Source organism: Rhinoderma darwinii, chromosome 1 (assembly GCF_050947455.1).
Source record: "Rhinoderma darwinii isolate aRhiDar2 chromosome 1, aRhiDar2.hap1, whole genome shotgun sequence".
Taxonomy (NCBI): domain Eukaryota; kingdom Metazoa; phylum Chordata; class Amphibia; order Anura; family Rhinodermatidae; genus Rhinoderma; species Rhinoderma darwinii.
In genome coordinates, this window is record NC_134687.1 from 300950806 (window position 1) to 300975772 (window position 24967).

The window sequence follows — 24967 nt, forward strand, 5'->3', positions numbered from 1 at the left end:
GGGCTTATTCACACGAACGTGAGAAAACTCGGACGTGAAAAACAGACATTTTTCACGTCCGAGTTTGACCCATGAAGGACCCGTTTTCACTTGACTTGAGTTCATGGAGGTATCCGTGAAAACTGAAGAATATAGGACATGTTCTATTTTTCAACGGACCCTTCACACATGTGAATGGCCCCATTGAAATATATGCGTCTGTGTGACAGCCGTTGTTTTAACGACCGTCACACGGACGTATTCAACGTTCGTGTGAATAAGCCCTAACTGCGTGAAGTCTTTCTCTATTAAGCTCAGCAGTTTGTCCTTCAGGCTTCTTCTGCCTTCACTTTCTTATACAAGTTGAAGAAACTTCCCGTCAGCCATATAAGCTCTCCTGGGGCTCATATCTAGATTTCGCCGTTAAGTTCTTGCATGTAATTCTCATGCTCTCCCTTCCTCTCTTAGCGCACCCTGGTAACCAATCACTGTGAGACAGCTTTCCCCCTCTTTTCAAAGAACAGTGAAGAGAATGGCATCACCAGTTTCTGCCTGCTCGCTCCATATGCTGAGGTCTAATATTAGCTATCAACACAGTCTGTAGAAGAGATTCCAGCCCAACACTTTTCCCTTGTGTACCATGCAAGGAAGCAATAGTTTGAAGTCATAGGCTGGGTTCACACAACCTATTTTCAGACGTAAACGAGGCGTATTATGCCTCGTTTTACGTCTGAAAATACGGCTACAATACGTCGGCAAACATCTGCCCATTCATTTGAATGGGTTTGCCGACGTACTGGGCCGACGACCTGTCATTTACGCGTCATCGTTTGACAGCTGTCAAACAACGACGCGTAAATTGACTGCCTCGGCAAAGAAGTGCAGGACACTTCTTCGCAACGTAATTTGAGCCGTTCTTCATTGCATTCAATGAAGAGCAGCTCAAGATTACGAGCGTCAAAGACGCCTCGCATAATGCGAGGAGCTTTTACGTCTGAAACTACGCAGCTGTTTTCTCCTGAAAATAATCTGTCTTTTCAGACGTAAAAGACAGTTCTCGTGTGCACATACCCATAGCCTTATCCATCGATAGGACTACCGCCATAATCGTGAAATTGGCTTTTTAGCTTTGAAAATAAAACGTCAGGACTGAATACCAGGCCCAGAAATGTTATGAAAAGTGACCCTCCGCATTGTAATGAACCATATCTTCCATATATTGTACATATATTTATATGCATAAACTGGCATACCGAGATACACACATGCACTCATACACACAAATGCACGCACTCCGTTCAGGATTTAAAACATTGGAGAACAGGTCGCACATTACTTTTTATAAAAAGGCACACAGATGCAGAGCCTTAAGAATTAGCTTTTAATTCTTTCGTAAACGGCAGCTTTTCTGAACACCTGGATATTTCGGCCACAGACATAATCTTATACACACCCAGGGGATGTGCAGCCCGGACAAGGCATGAAGAGGATGCAGAGAAAGCTCTCGTCCATATGAGGCACAGTTTCATGTGTGGCTTTCTCTTCTGATGTCAACTTAGCACTGAAAATAACAGGATATGTTTAATAAACTTTGACAGCCCTGAAGATTCCCTGCTCATGTTGGTGGCCATCTTGGAAACGTTCTCTAGTATGTAGGTTAACCAAGCCAGCAAGCCTTGGATATATGATGAGTTATCAGTGCTGAATAAGTAGCTGCATCAACCCCTTCCCACCAAGTATGATCCAGTTCATCAGGTCAACACTGTGCTTTATCTTTCTTATGAAAAGTCCACTTTTGCTATGTCATATTTTTTCTCATTGTAAGTAAAGGCAGACTGTAGCCATAGTTCTCCACCATACGGCATTCAGGGTGGACTCTGGCATAAAGTGTTAATCCTTTCTGTGTCATTAATGTGTCGCAACGTTACAGTACACTTCTGCCACCTAAAGGGTTTCTCTTTTCACAGTGAGCGGGGCCTGGTAATGCTTCTTAAAGTCAAAATCTGATTGTGGCCCAACTCAAACTGCAAAGGTTTACAAGTAGTAATCTGTTTTACTCTGCAGCACAAATATACTCTTTGTTTCTATATACATATAGTGCCTTTCAGGGACCCTGCAAAAGCAAATGTGGGTAAGCGAAAGTTGTGCTCAGCCTACAGTAGGATATTATGGCGAACCATTAAGAAACCTGTAGTTTGTGAGACAGCTATCCATTTAGAAAGAAGGTATCGGTTACTTAGTCCTGCTTCTATGCTGGAGCATGGAGAGAGGTAAGCAAGCGGAGAAGCCCCCCTACTCTTCTTTGTGCTTAACTAGGGCCTCGTCTTTTCACATCTGAGATAAGGAATGTTAGAAGTATAAAAATGGTATTTACAAGTGACCACAGATGCAACGACCCCTCGTTCTTGGAGCTGGCTGTTACCTCGCCTCTAGGACTATGGGGGATGGGGCAATCAACAGCATTTACAGACGTATCATTTTGTACTATTGCAAATGGATTCAAAAATTTACTCTCTCTCCTCCTACATGCTCTCCTGGATATTTCTCAATAAACACTTTTTTCTTCTTTAGAGGAAATCTGTATCTCAGAGATTGTGTAATACCTACCATGAAGTCAAGCCATGCTTCTGCAGTGGAGCTCAGGCAGCAGGGGGCCTAAACTATCCCTATCTATCCCCCTATTGCAGATTTCACAATGTATCCATAGGAGATACAGCTGTTCGAAGACTTGTATGGTTAGCCAAATTTGCTGACTATTGTGGACCATGTAATGTGCTTCTAGCAGCTAGCGGTTATATGGCAGACCGTGTAGGTACTGCTGGCTTGAAATACAGGACAACCAAGAATTGTTTCGTATGGTAGGTAAGGATACCAAAAGCTCTATACCCACTCATCTGTTGGGGGTAGTGCTGCAACAATATCTGGCATATAGGCCAACTGACAAACTAAAAGCTGGGATTGCAGATTTTAGAGCCAATCATGCCAATGTTCCATTCATTTATGATGCTCTCAACTGGACATTAACACACTTATATCCTGCTCGGATGGTAACAATTTTTCAAGAATAATTATTTCTATGGTCACTGATGGGAATTTGTGCCCTTTGATCACAAGAAAGAAGAGACCATCCCATAGTCAGGCCCCTCAGCTTTCTGACCTAGAAATCTTTGTATCTCCAAGTCTTTAGTAGGAAACTCCTATTCACTACAATGAGATCTGCATGTGAAGATCTCTGAATTAGGAAACCAAGGGGAATGGTGCTCGAATGAGCACTGCAGCCCCTGCGTACTAACAATTGGTGGGAATATAGGACATAAAACCCCACCAATAATCTTCTGCCATGGCTCACTGACATTTTAGAAAACGTTTAAAGGGGAACTTTCATTTTTTTTATCAGATCATAGTGAGAATCACTAGGTGCAAACCTATCCTAGCACGGCAGCCAACCGTAGGTTCACGTAAGACCAGGGCTACACCTAGACTTTTGTAGTGCTACAGATTGATTTTAACTATTGAGCTACAGTGCAGTTCAAATGAATGCGTTGAGTTGATTGCAATCTTGTGGACTGCAGCTGTCACTCAAGAGTTAAAATCCATCAGTAGTACTACAAAAAGTCTAGGTGTAGCACTGGCCTTAGGCTTCAGCACTGGCAAATGAATCAATAATTGAAATATCAGCCTATCGTTTTATTAGGAGAGCGGGACTTGATGGTTTCATTAGTGGCTAATGATATGATAGGCTGAATATTAGTTTAGCCCACAAATTAGATGCCTTATAAGTGCAGCTAAAAAGTGCCTGAATTGGAAAACCAATGCAAAAGATCTGCACTAATAAAATCTTTGTGCACATATTAGCAAAAGTTGATACATGTCCTTACCAGACAGTATATCTGATGTTCTTTTGCATATTTAAAAAATGAGCTTTAATGTCTGTAGTGTTTTTAAAAAATACTGCCATACACCAAATCATCTATGCCAGAGCCCTATAACCACTGAATAATTGACTAATTTAACTGAAGGACATTTTTTCTAAATAGGAAACGTAGTTGTGTCATACTTGGCATTGTTAACCAATTCAGAATATTTTTTTTTCTGTGTAGGAAAATTCCTTATTAAGCTAATCATCCAAACACTCATTTACCCCCTTATTGATAGAAGGAGAAAGCAAAAATCTGAAAATGAGGCATGGTTAGCAGATACAGGTTCACTCTGCAGATTTTCTTCACGCAGCAACACTGAGAGGTTCTCAATCCTGAAAGACACAGAGTAGGGTTTTGGAGCAGATGCAAAAGTCAAGCCCTTTTCTGGGGGGCCAGGTGTACGAGCAGCAGAAAAATGGGTATGCCCTGTGAATGGGGCGTTTTGTAAACATGACTTTTGAACTCTGCTGTACTCCACTCCTGCTCACCCAGAACACCCTGTGCTCCGTGAAAAAAAATAAAAATCTAAAAAGCAAAATATAACAATGTCTAACACCATCCCACATCGGCCCTCTGGCAGTGGAAGGGGTGTAAGTAGGTTGCACTGGGCCTCCCCAATAAATAAATATGTTCATATAAATAAGTAAACAGATAGTTCTTTGCACTGCAAATCCGTAGCAACTCTTATGGAGGGGGGGGGGTTGTCATCCCAAGGGTCTCTGGCGTAAGTATCGTCCTGTACCCCCTCACATATTTGGTCATTTGAGGGAGGTCATCAGGTGCAAGTTTGTTACTTTATGGATGGTCTCTCCTGGGCGTTCAGTAGACAGACATAGAACACTCACAAGACACAACCTTGTGTTTAGGTAGCTTGGTTCTTCCTGCTCCTCCCCAAAGCCACCTTTTGGTCCTTGGGTGTGGGTGAGGGACAAAGGTCATGAGGCTCAGGGGTGGGACAGAGTGTTTAGTGGTAAAAAGTCTTCTTTTCCCATAATCCTCTAGGGAAGGATTGAGGGGGTCAAAGGTCCATTGTGTATCTACAAAAAAAGAAAATGCATCATGTCATTATTATTTCATCATAGATATATCTACGACATGCTTAGAGAATGAGCTCCTACCTGTATGACCAAGATTGGTCTTTTGGGTCTAAAGATGGTCAGTATGGTTGAGTTGTGTCTTTAGGCCTCTTTAGTTGGACTTTCAGCCTTTTCATCCCTATCTGAAAGCCGTTCATGGCCTGAATAGCTGTCTGAGCGCTGGATGGATTATCAAAACTGACAAATCCTAGAGTAAAAAGGCATACAAATACAAATGGTGATCATTGTGACAGATATTTGCATCAAAATCTTTGTATGCCGAAGAACTGACTGTAAAAGACGAAAGTTATTAGAACTCACCAAAACACTTGCTCTGATTGGTTGCTCGATCCATGAACACTTTGGATGAAATTATGTTACCAAATGGCAGGAACATTTGTGTCAACTCATTATCCCCAAACTCCTGGGGCAGATGATAGATAAACAGGTTACAACCCTCTGGCCCTTTGGGGAGAAGAATGCAATATATAATACAGAGATGGGTTAAGGGCCTATTAATTCTAAAGATTATACAGCTATCAGTGCTCATCCACTTTAATGGGAGGGTGTTTTGTTTTCATGGGCTACCTGCCATCTTGTGTAAATGACTTGCTAGCCCTCCAAAGCAACTATCCATGTTCTGATTTCAGTTTTGCTGAAGAAACGTTTGTACATAGAAAAGGGTTTTCATTTTTGTGCGAATAAAATGTATTCATTGCATAGTGAAAAGTTACGTATACTTTGTTACAATTCATCCCCATCTTCAGTTAAAAGAAACACTGGGCCTCATGTATTAAAACTACACATAGCAACCAATCACGGAGCAGCATTTATTTTTTTCAGAGCAGGTTAACAAGTGAAAGCGGAGCTGATTGGTTACTATGGGCAACGAGGTCAGTTTTGATCAATAATGGCCATATTTGCAGAAGCTGAAAACCTAACCTGATCATGCCCAACTGACACAAGTACACAGCTCTTAACATGAGGACAATTCACAAGCTGCGCACATGGTTCAGTTAGAGGTGACAGTACAGGATTTCAGTCTTTGGATGTAAACTAGAATATTTCTATTTACTGACCGCGTGCAAAGATCAATAAAATAGTGAGGAATTAAACACCAAGTTTATTAGAAAGCTGCCTAACTTTTAATTATACAAACTACTTTAAGGTGGCATAGAATGGGTATCATTTCTTACATCTAATCATGTGCATGGTCTTACACTTTGTTACACGGATATAAAATTAAATATATGTTTTCGGAAGACTATTCGCGAGGTACAACTGAGATTTAGGGAATACATTCGCGATATTCGAAATGGAGACGTGAAAAGTCCCCTCGCAATGCATTTCAAAGAATATCATACACAGTCACCATTCAACCCATCCTATACGGCTATTTATAAGCTGCCTAAAGATAATCGAGGAGGTAACAGTGACCGTCTGTTTCTACAAAAGGAAAGTATGTGGATTTATACTCTGAAAACTGCCCCTGAGGCTCAATAATTAATTGACGTTCAATATGTTTCTTTAGTATGGTGTAAGTCCTGGGACTCTGCCCATGTGATTGTTTACCATTGCGTAGTCTGACTCCTGGGACCCACATCTTTGTCTTCTAGATTTTCTTTTACATTACATATTTTTTTACTTTTCTTGGTTGAATTGCTTTTTGGTTTTCCAGACTGGAGGAGGTGTTACTTTCACATGTACAAAGGGGTTTGTACCTAAATATGGCTACTAGTACTTGATTGACGATGGCTCTGTATACACCCTCTGATTGGATGTCCCAAGGTGGTACCAATGCCTCATGTCTGGACTGGTGTGGTACCTTATTAAAGGGAAAGCCAGCTATCACGCCATTACTATGCTCTACTGCATTAATATTCTGTAAATCCTGGGTCCCCACATTTGCGGGAGGACTCAAATTGGACCTCTAAATTAGAATTCTACGTAAATACTCTGAACATTTTTGGTATCACACACTGGCACAAAAGCATGACTAAATTTAGTGGCAGCACCTGAATCGTAGACCCTATTATGATTCTGGTCATTGATGAATTAACTTTATTTATTTATTTACTGACTGATTTTATACTTCTATATCACTATGAAATGTATGGGCTTTGTTTATTTATTCCCAGCATCTTTGCCAGACGTTATCCCTGCTCTTTTTAATTTATTTGGCTGATATAAATATAAATTCATAACTTTTTACATTTTCTAAAAAGAGTGCCCTGTTTTTGCTTCTCCCTTTTTTCATTAATACAATGTGTAAGCTTTATTTACATAAAAATGGAAAACTACTTTAAGCAGGATCTCACACGCAGTTTTGATGCAGTTTTTGGCTCAGGAGTGGACACAAAAGAATGGAGATGCATCAGTCTTTTATTATACCATTCCTTCCTTTTGGATCCACTTCTGGCTTTGGCTAAAAAAAACGGAACTGCATCAAAACTGTGTCTGTGTGATCATGGCCTTCAAGCAGTTTTCCAATCATACACATTTATGTCATATCCACATGATATGGCACTTACACCTATCTCTAGAATTGGGCACCCTAAGCTCCGTACTACCTTTCTCGGTTCCAGCGGCCTCCCGGGCCACTTCCTGAGGTCAGAAAATACAAAAACAGCATAGCTCGCTGTGCTACACTGTTTTCATAACTCCCATAGAAGTGAATGAGAGGATAGGTGATAAATGTCTGATCGGTAGGAGTTCGAGAACCATCTCTGGCATTCCCATATAAAGTGAATGAAGTGGTGGCTGAGCATGCGCAGTCCTGCTCCATTCACATAGGGCACACTGGGACTTCCATTCTTGGGAAAGGTGGGGATCCCAGTGGTCAGACCCCCACCATTCAGACATTTATCACCTATCCTTTGGATAGGAGATGAATGATCACTATGAGAAAACCCCTTTAATGTACTTGTGTTGCATCTATATTTCCAAATTTAGTTGTGTGACTGCTGTGTGACTTTCACACAATAGACAAGAGAAATTTTAATTCACAGGAATGCATTGAGTCTCACTTTATGGCAACTCAATACATCTGCAACATGGTGAAGTGAATGGGGGCCAAGGCAGTTGTGTCACGTGACTTTCATTTGAAGTAACATCACATGATTTCTGGATGTTTGACAGGTCTGTGAAGATCGCAATGCCAAAGTCATCATATAGAACAGCTGAAAGATTGCTTATATGTTATTTGTATATTGCAACACATAACGTACATGTGTAACATGCATAGGAAAGGAAGTTTCTTTCATGTCCCACAGCAGCATTTTAATGAATGGGAGTTATTTCCCCCTACCCACCGAGTAAGGCAAGTTGCAATGATAACCAAATCAACCAACAATACAAAAAATACCTCCATTCTCCATCCCTGTTCTTTGGACCAGAGTAGCCCTCACTCATTGTTTCTACCACTGTGTCTCATTTTGTAGCTTACCCTACATACAAACTAAAGGACTCGTTCCCTTCTCTGATTGAATCCAAGGATTTAGTTGCGGGCCCAGTGAGTGGTGTATATGGATTCCTAAGCCTCTATGGTTCATGCTCCTGGGCGGAAACTGCACCTGTTTTATTGCTTCTGTTTAAATTATAGAAAAAAAAATCTATAGCAGGGCATACATGTAAGACTGCCAACTTCTCTAAATCCACCCTTCAAAAATGCCCCCATGGCTTGATTCATGAGTATGTTACTATAGCAGGTGGGAGATAAATGGCTTGCCAGACATCCCTGGTTTATCTTATCTCAGGGGAAACAAAGAATGTGACAGGTTAAAAATCCAACCCTCCAATGTATTGATATCTGTGGGATCCACCAACAAACATGTCATGTCTATGGCCAGCTTCTGCAGCTGCACATTCTAGCTCACAGAAATTGCTGATAATGACTTTTTATTGTGCCACATTTAACATCTTATTGGAATTGGCTTGGGTATAGTTCACACACAGTTTATTTAGAACTTTGAGATTCAGCCATGAATGTGTGCTGATGATAATTTGTACAGTGATTTGTTGCATGTTTGCCATTTGTGGTCTAATTCTAATACTTTATATTTAGTTTAAGGCCTAGTTCACACAGGGCATTTTGCAGGCAGAAAAAAATCAGGTGTTGTGTGGGACATCCACGGGGGGGGGGGGGGGGGGGGGAGTGTAGCACTATCTATGGGAAGGGTGTGGCACTATCTACAGGGGGTACCATAGGACACTATCTACAAGGGGAATTGTCTGGCATTGTCTAAAAGGGGGCATAGTCTACAAGAGGCACTGTGTGGCAACTATCTACAAAGGGGACTATTTGTGGCACTATCTACTATGGGAACTGTGTGGCACATAAGCCTCGGATTTCTGCTGCAGATCCACGGGTCGGAATGGCAAATACAACACGTATGAATATAGCCTTACTGTTGGTGTTCAGCTCGGACCTTCTTACTGCAGGGCCATGTAAATGGATCTTCACTACAAATAATTGAGTTACCCCTGTTGCATTGTATTCCCATACTGGGCCAGTAATAACGGGGCATACAATAAGATACCTTTTGAATATTGACTTTTTGTTTGGACATACCCTTTAACGACGACACAATAGTTTATATTGAGTAACTTTGTAAATATATCTTGCATTATTTCTAATTTATTCTGACCGAATCTGGGGTACAAAAATGACATAAGTATCCAGAAATAGCAACACGCTATCCATTAAGAGCTCATACTTGGCAGGTATGATTTGTAGGCTGGTTTGATACATTGGGGGAATTTTCTTAGCAAAATGCACAGATTTCTATAACAAATGGGTAGGACATGGCTAGAGATGAATGCCATTCTTTTCCCTTATAAAAGGTATGGAAAAGGGGTGAAAAGGGCGACAAGCTCGGGCCCTCCCATTTTGGGCTGTTGGGTTGCAGCATAACCTAGCACCACCATGGGTTCCAGTTTGGGCCATAGTGATGTCAGTCAATTTCGGCAAGCAATTGACTGCAATGGGTACATTACATGTCACTTTGAAAGAGAAACAGGAGTTGCTGGAAGTATGAGATCGGCGGCAGGGGACTGGAGTGGAATCGGAAAAATAATATATTGCATGGTTTATTATTTTATTCATTTTGAACTCATACGCAAAGATTTTTAAATCCAGAAAAACTTTTTATCAGATGCTTACCTTCACGTTGTTGCAGTATAGGAGGAGGCTGTGGGGTGCTGTGTGTGACAGGTGTAAGAGCAGCTGTGGGATAAATTGCTGGTGTGGGGGGAAAAAAGAGAAATGGTGAGCAGCCAAATTGACAAAACAAATATCATACTGCTCTGTATTTATAGGCAGAATGGCACAATGTATAAAGTTCTCCGGCAGATAAAGAAAAATCCCACATTCAGGATCTGTGCACACGGCTGTATCACAGCTTAGTGCAGGAGCCGTATATATTTAGAGCCAACGACCAGGCCTCAGTTTTCAAAACCAGTAGTGTAAAGATTGCAGATCCCGAATCCCTTCAGGCGGTCACATCAGGCTACAGCACACAAGGACTGTGTCGCAGCGTATGCAAGGTCCTGACACCGGGCAGCATCAGGACATTGTTTGCAATACAGCACACAACGTCCAGTGTCATGACCTTGTATGCGCCGTGGCACAGACCTAGTGTTACGGGGCCTGATGTGACAGCCTGAAGAGTATAGGGGGCAGGCCCCTGCAGAAAAGAGAAGGCAGCAGCGGTGAGTTAAAGCCTTTTTTATCTGATCTGGGGGGGGGGGGGGGGCATTGGGACTGGCACATGGCCTGACACAGCCTAGTTAACCCCCTGATCAAAATAGTTTCACAGAAATTGGCTCATAGCAACCAAATCAGAGCTCAGCTTTCATTTCTTAAACTGCTCTCGAAAAATGGAAGTTGGACTTTGATAGGTTGCTATGTACAACATGGCCCGTTTTTCTGTTAGACAGTTCTGATAAATGATTGTAAAATGATGTTCAGAGGTGAAAATGCTCTTAAAAAAAAAGTAGAGGGTAAATATATTTCAAAATTACATAGGTTTGACCATAAACAACACTACTTTCTTCTAATTTAACATATTCCCTTTAGTGAACTAAAAGTTATATTTTAAGTATTGTTGTAATAGGCTCAGACCACGTTCTGGCATTACTTACAGGGTGCACATATGAAAAGGGACTGTGAATGTATGCCCGAGACGTATGCCTGTGCAGTTGCACAAGTCTGCAATTGACTCGCATTGGAAAAACTGTATATCCATGTTCCAAGTATTTCTTTGTGCACACAGTTGTATTTAAAAGCATAGTTGAAGCAAAGGTATAGCAGCCAAATGTATGCCAAAAGGACACTAAATTCGCATAAGTCTGCCGATATCGTCTAAGGCCCCATGCACACGAACGTGCTTTTGTGGCCGCAATTCCCCCGAAAATCCACGGGAGAATTGTGGCCCCATTCATTTCTATGGGCCCATGCACATGACCGTGGTTTCAGGCTCATAGAAAATAATGGACGTGGCCATGTGCATGGCCCGCGATTTGGGGGCGGCTCGCTGGTGACACTCCGCGACCGGCCGACCCGAAAATCACGGCCGTGCACATGGCTACGGTCATGTGCATTAGGCCTTAGGCCAAGTTTTTCAATTTATACATCAAAAGTAGTTGCCAAACATAGTGTGAATCTAACTGAAGCGGTCAGGGAAGCAGATCAAGGGAATAACAGAAAGTGCCAATTGCGCTGCATCACGGACACCACCACAAATATATAAGAGGTGCGTCCTAAAAGTAACAATGATTTTTTACGCTCCCCACGAGGAGTTCATCTGCCCCGAACTGTTAGATCGTGTGACAACTGGGCCCGACTTTTTGTGTAGAGTGATTACTGGAGATGAAACATGGAGTTTTTAGTACAATCCTGAAACAAAAAGGCAGAGTTTAGAAAGGCACACTCCCAATTCACCGTGACTGAAGAAAGCCCGCATGAGCAAATCGTGTCTCAAATCAATGCTCATTGTTTTTTTTGGACTGTCAGGGAGTTGTTCACCAAGAATATGTACCACCAGGACAGATAATCAAACAGAATTTTTACCTACAGGTCCTGAAGCGTATAAGGGGAACGGTGAGTGCACCCTTACATTGCCAAAACGTGGATCCCCCAACATGACAATGTGCCGAGTCACACATCATTGGCAGTGAGGGAGTTTTTGACACAAAAAACATCCCTTCCCTTCCTCACCCACCCTATAGCCCTGACTTGGTACCGTGTGACTTTTTTTTTTGTTCCCCAAAATCAAAACTCACCTGAAAGGACCATTTTGGTACTATTGAAAATGTCCAATCAGCCGCGACGAGGGCTCTGAACAACCTCTCACATGGGGACTTCCAGCACTGCTACGAAGAATGGCAGTGTTGCTGGAATCGTTGTGTTCAGTCGCAGGGTACTAAGGGGCCGTTCACATATGTCCGTTGCTCCTGTCAGTTTCCCTCCAGCTTGTTGCAGAATAGCCAGAGGGAAACTGATGCTAGAACGGATGCCATAGCTTTCTATGGGATCTATCCTGGCACAGGGGACATCAGTCGTGGCTCCGTACGGCGCTGGACCTGTGCAGAAGCCGGATCCAAAAACGTTACCTGCAGCATTTTTGAGTCCGGCTCCCAGGGAGGTCCGGCGCCTTGTTCTATTTACTTTAACTGTGGCCGGATGAACGCCGCGTGCTGCCGCATCCACCTTCTTTTAGCATCCGGTGGTATGTCCCGCTGAGTTGAACCCAATCCTGAAGCAGGGAACCATCAGCTCCCTGCTTCAGATGAGTTCAGAGCGGAGGAGCAGAGGGAGCTCCTCCGCTCGCCGAGGACTCCCCAGGCACAGTGCTACTTTAAGCGCTGTGCTCAGGGAAGCCCTTGACGTCTCTGTCCATATATGGACAGTGACATCAGTGGCTACTAATTGAGCACAATCCACGTTGCTGATGATCTGGCTTGGGAATTCCGTTCCTAGAGGAAACCCCTGAGGTTACTGTCCATATATGGCCATTTACGTCAGGGACTCCTCATGGAGCGGAATTCCCGACCAGAGTCGGCAACGGGAATTTTTTTCAAGGAATAGCTACTGACGTCACTGTCCGTATATGGACAGTGGCGTCAGGGAGTCCTCCTTGAGGGAATCCCCGGCCACAGCGTCGGCAATGCTATGACCGGGGATTCCGTTCAGGGAGTAACCCGACGTCACTGTCCATATATGGCGCTGTGTGGCACAATCTACAGGGGGGCGCTGTGTGGCACAATCTACAGGGGTGCGCTGTGTGGCACAATCTACAGGGGGGCGCTGTGAGGCCCAATCTACAGGGGGGCGCTGTGTGGCACAATCTACAGGTGATACTGTGGCATTATATATAGAGGGCACTGCTTCATTATCTACACATGAAATTCATTTGTTTTAAAAAATGTGTCAAAAACGGAAAACACTGACACGGAACGGATAAAAAACGGCCGTCAAAAACGGACCTAGATGGCCATTTTCATTACAATGTGTGTATCAGACTTCAGTGTAGCGCTGAGGCCGTAGCAGAGGAGAGCCCTGACATGGTACACAACAAGTATCTAATCTATCATGTATCCAATGTAGCGTCCATGGCCGCGGGCCGTCGGGTTTACTCACCTCCCGACGCCCGCAGCCATGGATCCGTGAGCGCTGGTCCCCATCTCATTCCTAGGAGACGCCAGCGCTCACTTCCGCTCCCATCTGCTGTGTCCCGTAGGGTGCGCGCGCAAGCTCGTGTCCGGCCTTAAAGGGCCAGCGCGCGCACAAAGGAAATCGTCATCATCATCAACTGCCACGATTTCCTGGTCTATAAGAAGGCCCCAGGCCTTCTGCTTCTTGTCTGAGCGTTGTTAGTTTTCCCAGTCTGTCTTGCAAATGGTCCCTTAGTGTTTCCCGTTCCATTTGTTACCCGTGCCTTGTTACCTGTTCCTGTTTCCCGTGCTGTGCCTTTAGTATCGAGTCGTGCCACGTCCTGTGTCATCTGCCACATCCAGAGGAATCCGCCACGTCCTGTGTCATCTGCGACGTCCGGAGGAATCCGCCACGTCTGGCGCAACCTGCGGCACCTGTGTCATCCGCCACTTTTGGCGTTACCTGCTGCACCCATCTCCATCAGTGCCAGAGCTGCGGCCACTGTCTGGACTATCCAGTTACCCTCGTGCGGGACATTGTATTGCTGGGGTTTCCTGTTTGGCCAGCTGCCTCCCCGCTACGGCGGTACGGCGTAGTGGGTCCACTAACCCGCTACGTGACATCCAATCTATCAAAAGCTATGCACCACACAATTTCAGAGCCTAGACTGCATTTTTGGTGGACCATTGTGGTAAAAACTGATGTTAAAAACGGATGGTAAAAACTGATGACAACGAACGACAACTGATGGTTTTGTAGTAAAAATCGTGAAAAAGCCTGATGGCAACCGAGACATTTTTGCATCAGTTTTTGGATCAGTTCTAATCACTTGAGAAAAACGAATGCTGATGCAACTGATATATGTGAATACACTGAAGGTGATCGAGCCTAATTGTATGTTTTTTGAATAAAACCATTTTTTTGGAAATCATTCTCATTACTTTTGGGATGCACCTCGTATGTGAAAAATGTTAGACATTATTGGAATATTAGATATTTCCAAAATGGCAGATCATAGAGTGAGACATGAACATGGCTGCTCTGCAATTACAATGCAAGACATCAGTTTTAATATAAAAAAGCATATAATAATTTAAGTAATTGATTAATTAAAGGAGTGGTCTAATTTAGAAAATCAACTTAAAATACCCTATACAAGAATACTAAGTTAGGCCTCATGCACACGGCCCGCGATTGCCGCATTTTCTTGCAGTAAGGGAGCACGGCCCATTAAAAATGAAAAGTAGGAAATGCTCCATAATTCCCGGCACAGTTCTACGGCATGGACACCTATCCATAGCGGTATGGAAAGGTGTCCGCGGGCAAAAGAACCGGGCGGGTCCGTAATTGTGGACCGTATTACGGTCCGCAATTACAGAGATTTTTCACGGTCGTGTGCATTGGGCCTTACTAGAAAGGGGTCCCTCATTCAGGACCCTCATGTATCAACCAGAGTGGAGAGCAGCTGCTGGAGGACCCAGCACGTCCATTTGTTACACAGATAATTTTTTTTCATTGGGTGCCCTGTACAGCTTCATTTCTCCTGTGGGGACTCTGCAGGGGGATTGAACATCTGCTGCCAGATTCCCCCGCAGATTACAGCTGATTGCTAGGGGTACCAGCAGAGGGAGACCCTGTGATCAGATCATTTTTGGCAGAACCTTCAAACAAAAAGGATTTGTCAAAGGTGTAAATAGATTGCATTTCTTGAAAAAGAACAAAAGCAAAAGGGATATGTCATAGATCTAGGATGGCATGTAAATAAATACCTGAATACTGCTGTACCCCTGTAAAGGAAGGATGCAGACTCTCCACAGTCAGCGCAGGACTCTGGGCTGTGCAACAAATATAGGCGATAAGAAAAAAATAAGGAAAAAGTCAGAGCCTGTACTAACTGTCTGTCAACGAATCCACTGGTCAATTGAAAATTTCATTTCCCTCTCACCTGGGTATGGCACAATGCTATTGGTGTAAATTGTGTCCAGAGCAGGATGGCTACTTGGAAATGGTACAAGACCGGGAAATCCATTGGTTAATGGGGCAACCAGCCCAGGGACACCGGCAGTGCCAATGACAGGTGGAGAATGTAGTCCTGTAGAGAAAATATAGATAATTGCCGGGCAGAAACAATTACCGAAAACAGTTTTAACTAATAACAGCTGTTCACAGTTACTAGGCAACACATGCCAGTGTCACTTAGCGATGTACTCCTCCCAGTGTCTCTAGGCAACTTAACTCTTTTTCATGTTACTAAGCAACACAACTCCTGGTATTGAAATGCTGCTTCCAGTGTTGCTAAGCAACTGAAACCCTTCCTTTTACAAAGGAACTCAGCATACTATTGCGAAGCATCCTCATCATTTTCTTCCACTGGCAAAATGCAAGTTATACCTTTACAAATGAAACCGGTTATACTAGTTACTATACAGACATTGATAGATGAATTCTATACTATAGAATCATAAGAACACATAGTCTAAGATGAAGCAGAGCTCACCTGATGCTGTTGTTATGGGTGTGGTTTGTAGCCCATTCAGGTTTACAGCGCCAATCTGCTGAATATGACATGGCGGAAATGCCACGCCAGGGCTCAGGTAACTACCATGCGATGTGGACAGAACGGTTGTCTGCTGCTGCATCAGCTGAAATCGGAAAATGACAAAGTACAAATTGAGCAAAACAAACAATTCTTGTGACCACTGCGTATATAACATTAACCATCTGCGGTGCTGAGCATGCAACGTATAAGCAATAGAGAATGGGTTTAGTTGCAGCAAATTTTCTACGTGACCCTATATTACTAGATAACATAACATCATTAAGAAAATGTTGTACTATTCTGTCAGTTCACCACAATACCGGATCGAATAGTAATACAAATCCCCCTATAGTACATTGGCTTAAAGCAGCACATCTCAAACTGTTCCATACAGCGGTTCGACACAAGGGGGCAGTCATTCCTAACAATCCTATAGCATCTTCTCTGTTGGTTGTTCTTCATCTGCCCTGGGGAGCCAGTGACGAGAATGGATTTCTCTTTTCTAGCTGTGACGTACTATGTGTATCTCTCCAGCCCTCAGCTGCATCCCCTCCCAATCCAAGCTCTCTCCTTCCAGTTTTAGCTGGCCTTCAGAGCATCCCACGATTTCTCTGCTTCATTTTTCCACTCGTGCCACATCAATCACTAATCCATACTCCATTTCATGTTATTACAAGCCCCATCGCTCAATAGTGCAATATTTATCAGTTCCTCTTCCCAGCACCCTATCTCCAGGTCAGCACTCTATTTGTCTCTTTCCAGCTGTAATTTGGAATACTAAAGTAAAATACCATATTTTGTCTAGTTAGTATCTGCTTTATGAATAAATGGCATTTCTAATTCCATTTTAATTTTAGAGCATCATATAAGCTTACATTGTGGTGAGACACAATATACACCCTAAATGTCTGTTCCAATGATATATCTTGATCCTTTGTCCTCTATTCTTCTGTCTCTTTATGGCTCTTCACAATCCATTAGCGCCTCTTGATTTCCACGTATCTACATTGGTTTTGTCCTAAGTCCATTTGTAATAACTAACATTTCGTGAATATCAAGTGCAACATTTCAGGCAAACACCTGTCATTTGTTCTAGCAGACAAAAAGATGGAGACCATAGAAGAGCAGAATCTATGGTGTGCAGCTATTTAATCTGGAGGCCGGATCACCATATAACCCTACTATCCGCATAAGCTAGCAAAGCATAAAAAAAATAATAATATATATATATATATATAATACACACACACACACACACACACACACACACACACACACACACACACACACATACATATTCAATACTTATAATAAGGAATTTCAGATGACTCCCAAAAGCTGAGGGCTAAAAGACTTACCGCTTGTGCGTAGGCGCTGTATGGGCTTATGGGGAGTGCCAGTGATGGAGTAAAGATTCCCAACTGTCCAACCATCTGTTGCATTCGACGCAGAGTTCGCTCTTTGTCTGTGTCTGCAAATTTGACCACAAGGCTGGATGAGGCTCCCTGAAAAGATTAAAGTCGAGGTAAGGAATGGAACAATGAATGTTATGGAAACTAAGGAACACGTTCAGGCAAACAGCAGCCTTTATAAATAGTCCTTTCTTCAGTCATTAAAGCATTTCAAAATGGCAAATCCTAGTAATGTGTAATGCCGAATGCATATTTTACCTCATGGTAGTTATGTTTAGGCCACATGGCAAGATAACTGGACCCAGGTTGGCCATGTACATGAGCCTGCATAATCACAGCTAATTGCAGTGACTAGCAGATTGCAATAATTGGCTACTCATTCATTTTATCCTAAAGGATAAATATATAATAGGATTTTTAGCTTTTATGCCAATCATCTGTCATTGTTACTATGCCAGTTATACTTTAATATTGGGTCAAAGTCATAAATACGCAAGCCAACAAACAGACCCACTAGTATAAAATTAAACACTGCATTCTACCGTATGACAATTAACATGTTTTTACAAAGCAACAATATAATATATATAAAAAAACAATACTTTTGTTATTATTATAGGAGTTAATCTTGGCATCTCAATGCAAAAAACAAAAAAACAAAAGACATTCAGAGATTACGTAAGACTCTGTTCACACTGGCGCTGGTCTCTGTTACATTGTTTTTTTGACAGCAAGAATGAAACAAGAAATCTGCAGCCCTATTCTTGCCTTAAAAAAAGAAAAAAGAAAGAAAGAGGGAAACCAACGGATTCCATTATGTCGATTGGATCCGTCAAAGATGTCATGGCTCCATTAAGAAGGGACACCATGATGCTAATGTGAACAAAGTGTTCTACGTGACTCAGGTCATATCTGTTATTTGTTACTTAACTGTGAGGGTCGGGTCATATATGTTTTCAGTGTTCTAAAACGGTGAGGAAAGGTACATGGCACTATTGATTCTTCTTAATAAGGCCAAAGATGTCAATTTTAATAGCAGTAAATGATCAAGACTACTTCTTCAACTCGGTGTTGTTGACTCTCTAGGATTCAAACTATAGCCCCCAATATTTACGCCTTCTAATTCAGAGTTTGGGAGGGGCTGTTTAGTGGACACAGTTAGCCCCGCCCCCCTCATCTAATAATTCGAAGCATCCTCTACATGTCGGTAGGTCACCAGTTCATTTTAGTGATTTAAATTGGATTTGCAGCGTATACTTCATGAATAGTCTTAGATAAATATGGCCAAAGTCTGATGTCACTCAGAAACTCTTTAGAATCATTTTCAAACATGAGACTGGTTTCCCCAGCAATGTGAAAATTGGACTTGCTGAAGCCGACATCTCGGGAGATTCATCAATAAGCAGCGGGCTCAGATATTCGAGTCTGTGCCAGGGTCATATAATGCAACATGCCTAAAATCAGTAAGTACGATTACCGTGTGTCCAGACACCACAAACACTCAGGGGAAAACGTTATTGATGTCTCTACATCAGGGCTCTCCAAAGGACTAAAGGACTATAAAATAGAGAGGATGGCATACTATACTTATCCAATGGCCCTAACGTATGGACCTAGACTGAAAAGTAGTCACATGGTTATTATTACCCAAATAGAGCGAATAACTAGTTCTCGTTGTCCAAAGCATTAGGATTGTTGGCGGATGTTAAAAAGTGTTGTCATGAGAGGTTTGGCTGCTGGGAACGTAGAATTATTTGGGCTTCATTAAAACCTGAATAGGCAGGACATTATAACACGCAAAAGTAATAGGTCCGTATTCTAATGATTTACGCTGATTCATTGCCACTACAGGTTGCAATATATTAAATATAAACTAAGGGAAAAGAAGTATGATATCAATTTACATGCTTCTACTCTTTGTGAATGCTACAGTTTCAAAAGGCACTCACTCTTTATAAAAAGGGCAACTTTGCCAGAATTGTGGCAAGTCGCTATGTATATATATATATATATATATATATATATATATATATACAGTCCAGAGTAGATGAACACAGCACTCCAATGCTATAACAAATCAGGCCATGCCAGGAGATGGCTTGAGAAAGGTTCCTGTTGAACCGAAACGTTGCTGTGTTGAGGTGAAATAAATCCACTTTTGCTTTCATCTACCTTGAAGTCCTGGTGCCGTTACTGTGCTCTACATTTTTCTCTCTCTATATATATATATATATATATATATATATATAAAAATATATATACACACACATATATATATATATATATATATATATATATATATATATATATATATATATATATATATATATATAATGGATAAACTCCTACCTTCTTTCAAAACATAGGTAGCATATAGTTCGTGGATTATACATGAGACCAAGCAAAGCATCACCTATAGCTTAATGTTGGTCAGAGGAAGTGTGTATCATTCAGTACTGATATTTAGTTTAATTAAGGAAAATATATTGAAGAAATTAATATTTAAAGCATTTTTCCTTACTGCGACGATTTCCATTTCTGTCAAATCCATAAAGGATAACTTTAATTCTGTTTTTCTCAAAAAAATGCACTGAAAAGGTGAGTACTCCACTCTGTATGCATCTCTTTGTTACAGGGTTCCCCAATGATAAGCTGCTCACGGTCTGTCCTGCTTCTGGGACGATATATTATGTGGGGGAGCTGGCAACAAACGCTCAATTTCCTTGCAGCACCACCGCAGCAGAAACAAAGCATGACACAGTTCCCATAGAAACCAATGACCTGTACGTGTATGGACGGCCGGGTTTACCAGAGTGACAGACACTCGCTGTAGCTGCTCTTCACTAAGAGGATCCTGAGTGGGGGACCCCCTTCTATTAACTCAGACTTCCCCAATATGGTGTTTGGAAATAGGTTTTCAAAACCTGACAACTCAGAGAAATCTTCTGATTTATGATTTGATAACGTTACAGACTGTGGAACGAGGCAGGTGGATTTTGGTTACAGAGGTAAGATATATGCTTTGAAAAAGAGCTAGCTTTGAGGATACCACCGTAGATCTTTAGAAAACAATATAAAACATGCAATACAAATACTACATTATGTAAAACCCCATCCCCCATTACTTCTTGTCGAGTAATCTAGGGATTATTGGGACCAAATAGCAGAAAAAGCAACAATTTGTCCATCTGGAAAAGACCAAAATGTAAAGAGACAAATAGACTATAGACATAATCTAAGGGAGTTGGCTACAACATGGGTGGCGAACCATAACAGTGGTAGAGTCAATTGGATAAAAGCATACAGAGATACTGTACTCTCAGTGACACTTCATATACAGTAGAGTGGGGATGAATTGCAATACCAGACACAGCCCATGGAAAAGAGTGGCACTGTTTCCGGGGGAACGAAAAAAAAAAAATTATTTTTTTTCCTTCAATGTGGACACTCTTAAATTATATTGGCCAGAAATGATCCATATGTAACAAAATTAGGCTGACACTATATATATTGGATGGTTAGGCGAACGACTATTATATGAGGAAGTAGCCCAGTTGGTCTGGATTGAATTAGGATAGTTATTATTGGAAGCAAACAAATCGGGTCTGAGTCGTAACCCTTAAAATTTCAGAAATGAAAAGAAGCAATGTTTTAAGATATTAAAGGTCGTTCTTTGAAACAACCTTTATATATGTTACTATATGGCATACATATATAAAGTGTTTTCTATATTTCTTATACATAGGTGAAATATAAGACTGGCACACAGGTGAAGCGGTCAGATCTGAGCTATGACTAGAGAACAGAATACTTACTGGCATTGTTTGACTCCCATGTAGAGCATGTATCGCTGCCTGAGCCTCAGCATGGGATGAGAACTTGACAAAAGCACAGCCTGGAAACATATGGGTATATAGTTTGCATAGAAAACTTATTAGTAAAACAACAACACTAAATGGAACTAAAGACAATACTAAATGAGTAAATGAATGAAGTGCTTACTGTGAATGTATCAGTGACTAAGTATTTTGCTAAATGTATGTCTCAATAAGAACTACGTAAGTATTAAAAACGGCCGTGTAATAAAAAATATTAGGAAAAACTAACAAAGACAATTACTTGTATGTCACCCATGGGAAATATAATGAAACTAAGCATGCTATGCCATAAATATTCCCCATTGGCAGAGGACGTTTCCTTCCTGTTGGTCTTACCTTTACTGCTGCCATCAGGTCCTCGTAGAACAGAACACTCCTCAATTGAGCCAAAGGCTTGGAACATGCTGGTTACTTCTTCTTCAGACTGCTGTTTGCTGAGCATTCCCACAAACAGTTTGCGATCACCTGTGGCCCCAATTGTCAGGTTAGTGCCACCTAGTCACATAGGTTATTTAGTAAAAAAATGACAAACTTACAAACCCTAGAAGTAAAAGCATTAATATATAATTATATCATATAAATATATTGTTGTATATACGAACATATGGCAAAGTGATGTTCTGGGAAGTGCATACAAGGGCTTCACAAACCATCACAGTCCTCAACTTACAAGTTGTGTTTTACAACTGTTGACTTGTTTGTATGAAAAAGTATTATTGGAGGCTAAATATGTTGGTGAAACTATACACATGTATGCTATATCATATGCTAGGGGACTTAAAAAACATCTATTTACTTCTACATATACTATTTCATTTTTCTTAGCACCTGGGCCCCTTACTATAGTCATGATACATTTCATTTGGGCCAATACCATGCATTTGAGCAGCAGTTACGGCTTGCATTTCTTTTTTTACTCATTGCTTGCCCTGCACAGGCCCAAACTTTAAGGTGCGCTCTAAATAACCAAAAGCCCTTCACCCACTCTGGCCACAAGCCCTTAGGCACTGCCCTTATGTTTGCATGGTCAGTCTGCCCCTGTTTGACTGCATACAATAAAGTGACTAGAGTTCTATTTTCATTTGAAGATATCCATAATCTACATAGCCATAAGGCTAATAGGGAAAGCTTTGCTATTCATTGTCTTTTATAAACATATTCCCTTTAAATCATAGAATCCCAGTACCCTGCATTATAAATGAGGCTATAAAATGTATGTTGAGGAAAATAAATATGACAAAATAAGATAAAGATGATACATGCAGCACATGGACATACTATATATGCCTCATCAATCAGACATATAGAGTATACTGCGTACACAAAGTGACATTTGGGGGGAGTATAAAATGATGGATGTATTGGTTGACCAATATGGTATTTTATACATTTGCATGCACATATTTCTACATATGGTTCAGATGTGCACATATGCCATATGTTTACATGCAATCAAGATGACATTGGAAGGTTTGGCATCTGCCTGTATATTGAAATGGAGTAATACGTATTCATGGGTAACTCATGCAGAATGGCACACAAATGTCAGTGACCCACTAAACATTCCACAATATTGCACTGACATAGTAGACACAGCTGATCCAGCCCCCTCCTCCTCTCCCATGCACACAGCCTCCTCCTCGCACTCCCTCCCATCATGCATGCTCTGTTGCACTCTTTCCTCACAATCTCCCTCCACACAGACACACAGTAGGCCCCCCTCCCTCCCACAAGAGCCCCCTCCCCTCTCTCTTCACCCTCTGATTGGCAATTTCACATGCTGTCCAGCAACCATGAAAATTTGTGTTTGAAGCTGGAAGCTGCATCTGGTTACCATGACAATGGGCAGTGCCGGCACGCGGTGTGCCAGGGCGGTGGTGATGAATTTTGCAAGGGTTTAGGCAGCGCTCAGCTGCTATAGACAGAGCTGGTAAAACCAGGTCAGGGAGGCTGGACTAAGCAGGGGAATGTAGGGACGCAGGACTGTATAATGATAATGAGTATGTATACACTGATTACTTCACAATATAACCAAATATACATCAATGAGGATATACAGAAATAAAAAAAGACATGGGGTCCCAGGAAGATCATATACACACATAAAACAAATCATCCGTGCAGGAGAAGTACATTACGGTTTAGGTTTGTGCGGTTTACAATAGATACAATGGATACAACAGTTTGTATGGGGATGCTGATAATAATCCACAATAATCACAATAATGCTACATAACCACAGAAGCCGTTTACTAACAGTACATATAGGTGGAAATGAGCGAAACCACCGCAGCCAGTCCGAAATCACTTTCATTGCTTCACCATACACGTAAAGATGTTCTGATTTGAGACGAGCAGAAAATGACAAGATATGTGCCATCAAGGGTGAAATTATTGTTCTACAATAAGACTATGCTCGAGTGCTATTCCAGTTATTGTTATAGAGATAAACTCCAGCTGCCAATCTGAAAGGGAGTCAATTTTTAGTAAACTAGGCTGACATTATATATTGTTTAGCTGGATGAGGACTATTCTTACTATTAATATTGGATTGGGCTAGGTCATGTTTGACTTCATTATTAAGCTATGTTCACATTTGCGTTGTGGCTTTGGCTTATAACGGAAGCCACAACGCTCTGCCGGATCTGTCATACGATGGACATCATTGACTTACAAAAGGCGTACATCGGATTCCGAGGTGATATCCAATATTTTGATGGGAAGAATAGCACTGAATGCAGCGCTATTCTTCTGGTTAAACTTGCCGGGGCTGCTGAAAGGAGCCTGTGATAGTAGTGTGAACATAGGCTTAGACCAGAACTAATTAGGTCTATGCATGTTCACAACCCCGGGGGCAGGCTTACTATAGGTGGAACCTGTGCAGCTACACAGAAACCCTGTAGGGAAGGGGGCCACAATAAAAAATTACAGTTTCTCCTATCGGCTAAGGGACCTCGATTACCTTTGATCAAAATTACTGATGTATTCTAATCCACCAGCTGGAGAATTTTATAGAGAATCATAGTAAGAAGCTCTATGATGAGCCCCTCGCTCTTGATAAACTAGCTGTTGCAAGGAACCCACAAACTGTTCTTGCACAGGGGCCCCGTCTCGTCATGCTACTGTAATATCTATCATTTCATAAATGAGAAGACGAAATGCTTTTAAAGAGGATTTTTGCTCAAAACCTAAAAATGGCCATATATCAGTAAATCAGAAGTAGTTTTACTTTCGGAGATACTGCCATTTTTGACAGCCATATTGGTTGTCAACTTTGAATTAGCTTCTCGGTAAATCGTCACTATGTTATTGCTTGAACATGCCGAACAAATGACAGCTGGTGATCAGTTTCTGAGAAGCATAGTCAAAAGTGACAACCAACCTGATGTCACTTTTGCAAAAATGGCTGTAACAACATTTGGTCCCAATGTATATATATATATATATATATATATATATATATATATATATATATATATATACACACATATATATATATGGGTCATGCGT

General features: G+C 41.7%; 1 protein-coding gene across 3 annotated transcripts in view; it reads right to left on the reverse strand.

Annotated features, from left to right (window-relative positions):
* Window positions 1–1344: 1344 nt before the first annotated feature.
* Window positions 1345–24967, reverse strand: part of CELF5 (CUGBP Elav-like family member 5) — a 118082-nt gene continuing 94459 nt past the window's right edge. Inside the window, exons 4-13 of one of the 3 annotated variants that reach the window (XM_075825435.1) lie at window positions 21794–21952; window positions 21395–21474; window positions 17526–17672; window positions 16126–16270; window positions 15574–15720; window positions 15398–15463; window positions 10137–10214; window positions 5297–5440; window positions 5018–5183; window positions 1345–4936 (exon numbers count right to left, since the gene is read on the reverse strand). In XM_075825435.1, coding sequence (XP_075681550.1) covers window positions 5056–5183; window positions 5297–5440; window positions 10137–10214; window positions 15398–15463; window positions 15574–15720; window positions 16126–16270; window positions 17526–17672; window positions 21395–21474; window positions 21794–21952 — 1094 coding nt within the window. In that variant the 3' untranslated portion in view covers window positions 1345–4936; window positions 5018–5055. The remainder of the gene's footprint in view (window positions 4937–5017; window positions 5184–5296; window positions 5441–10136; window positions 10215–15397; window positions 15464–15573; window positions 15721–16125; window positions 16271–17525; window positions 17673–21394; window positions 21475–21793; window positions 21953–24967) is intronic. The other 2 variants (XM_075825436.1, XM_075825437.1) reach the window with 2 other exon arrangements.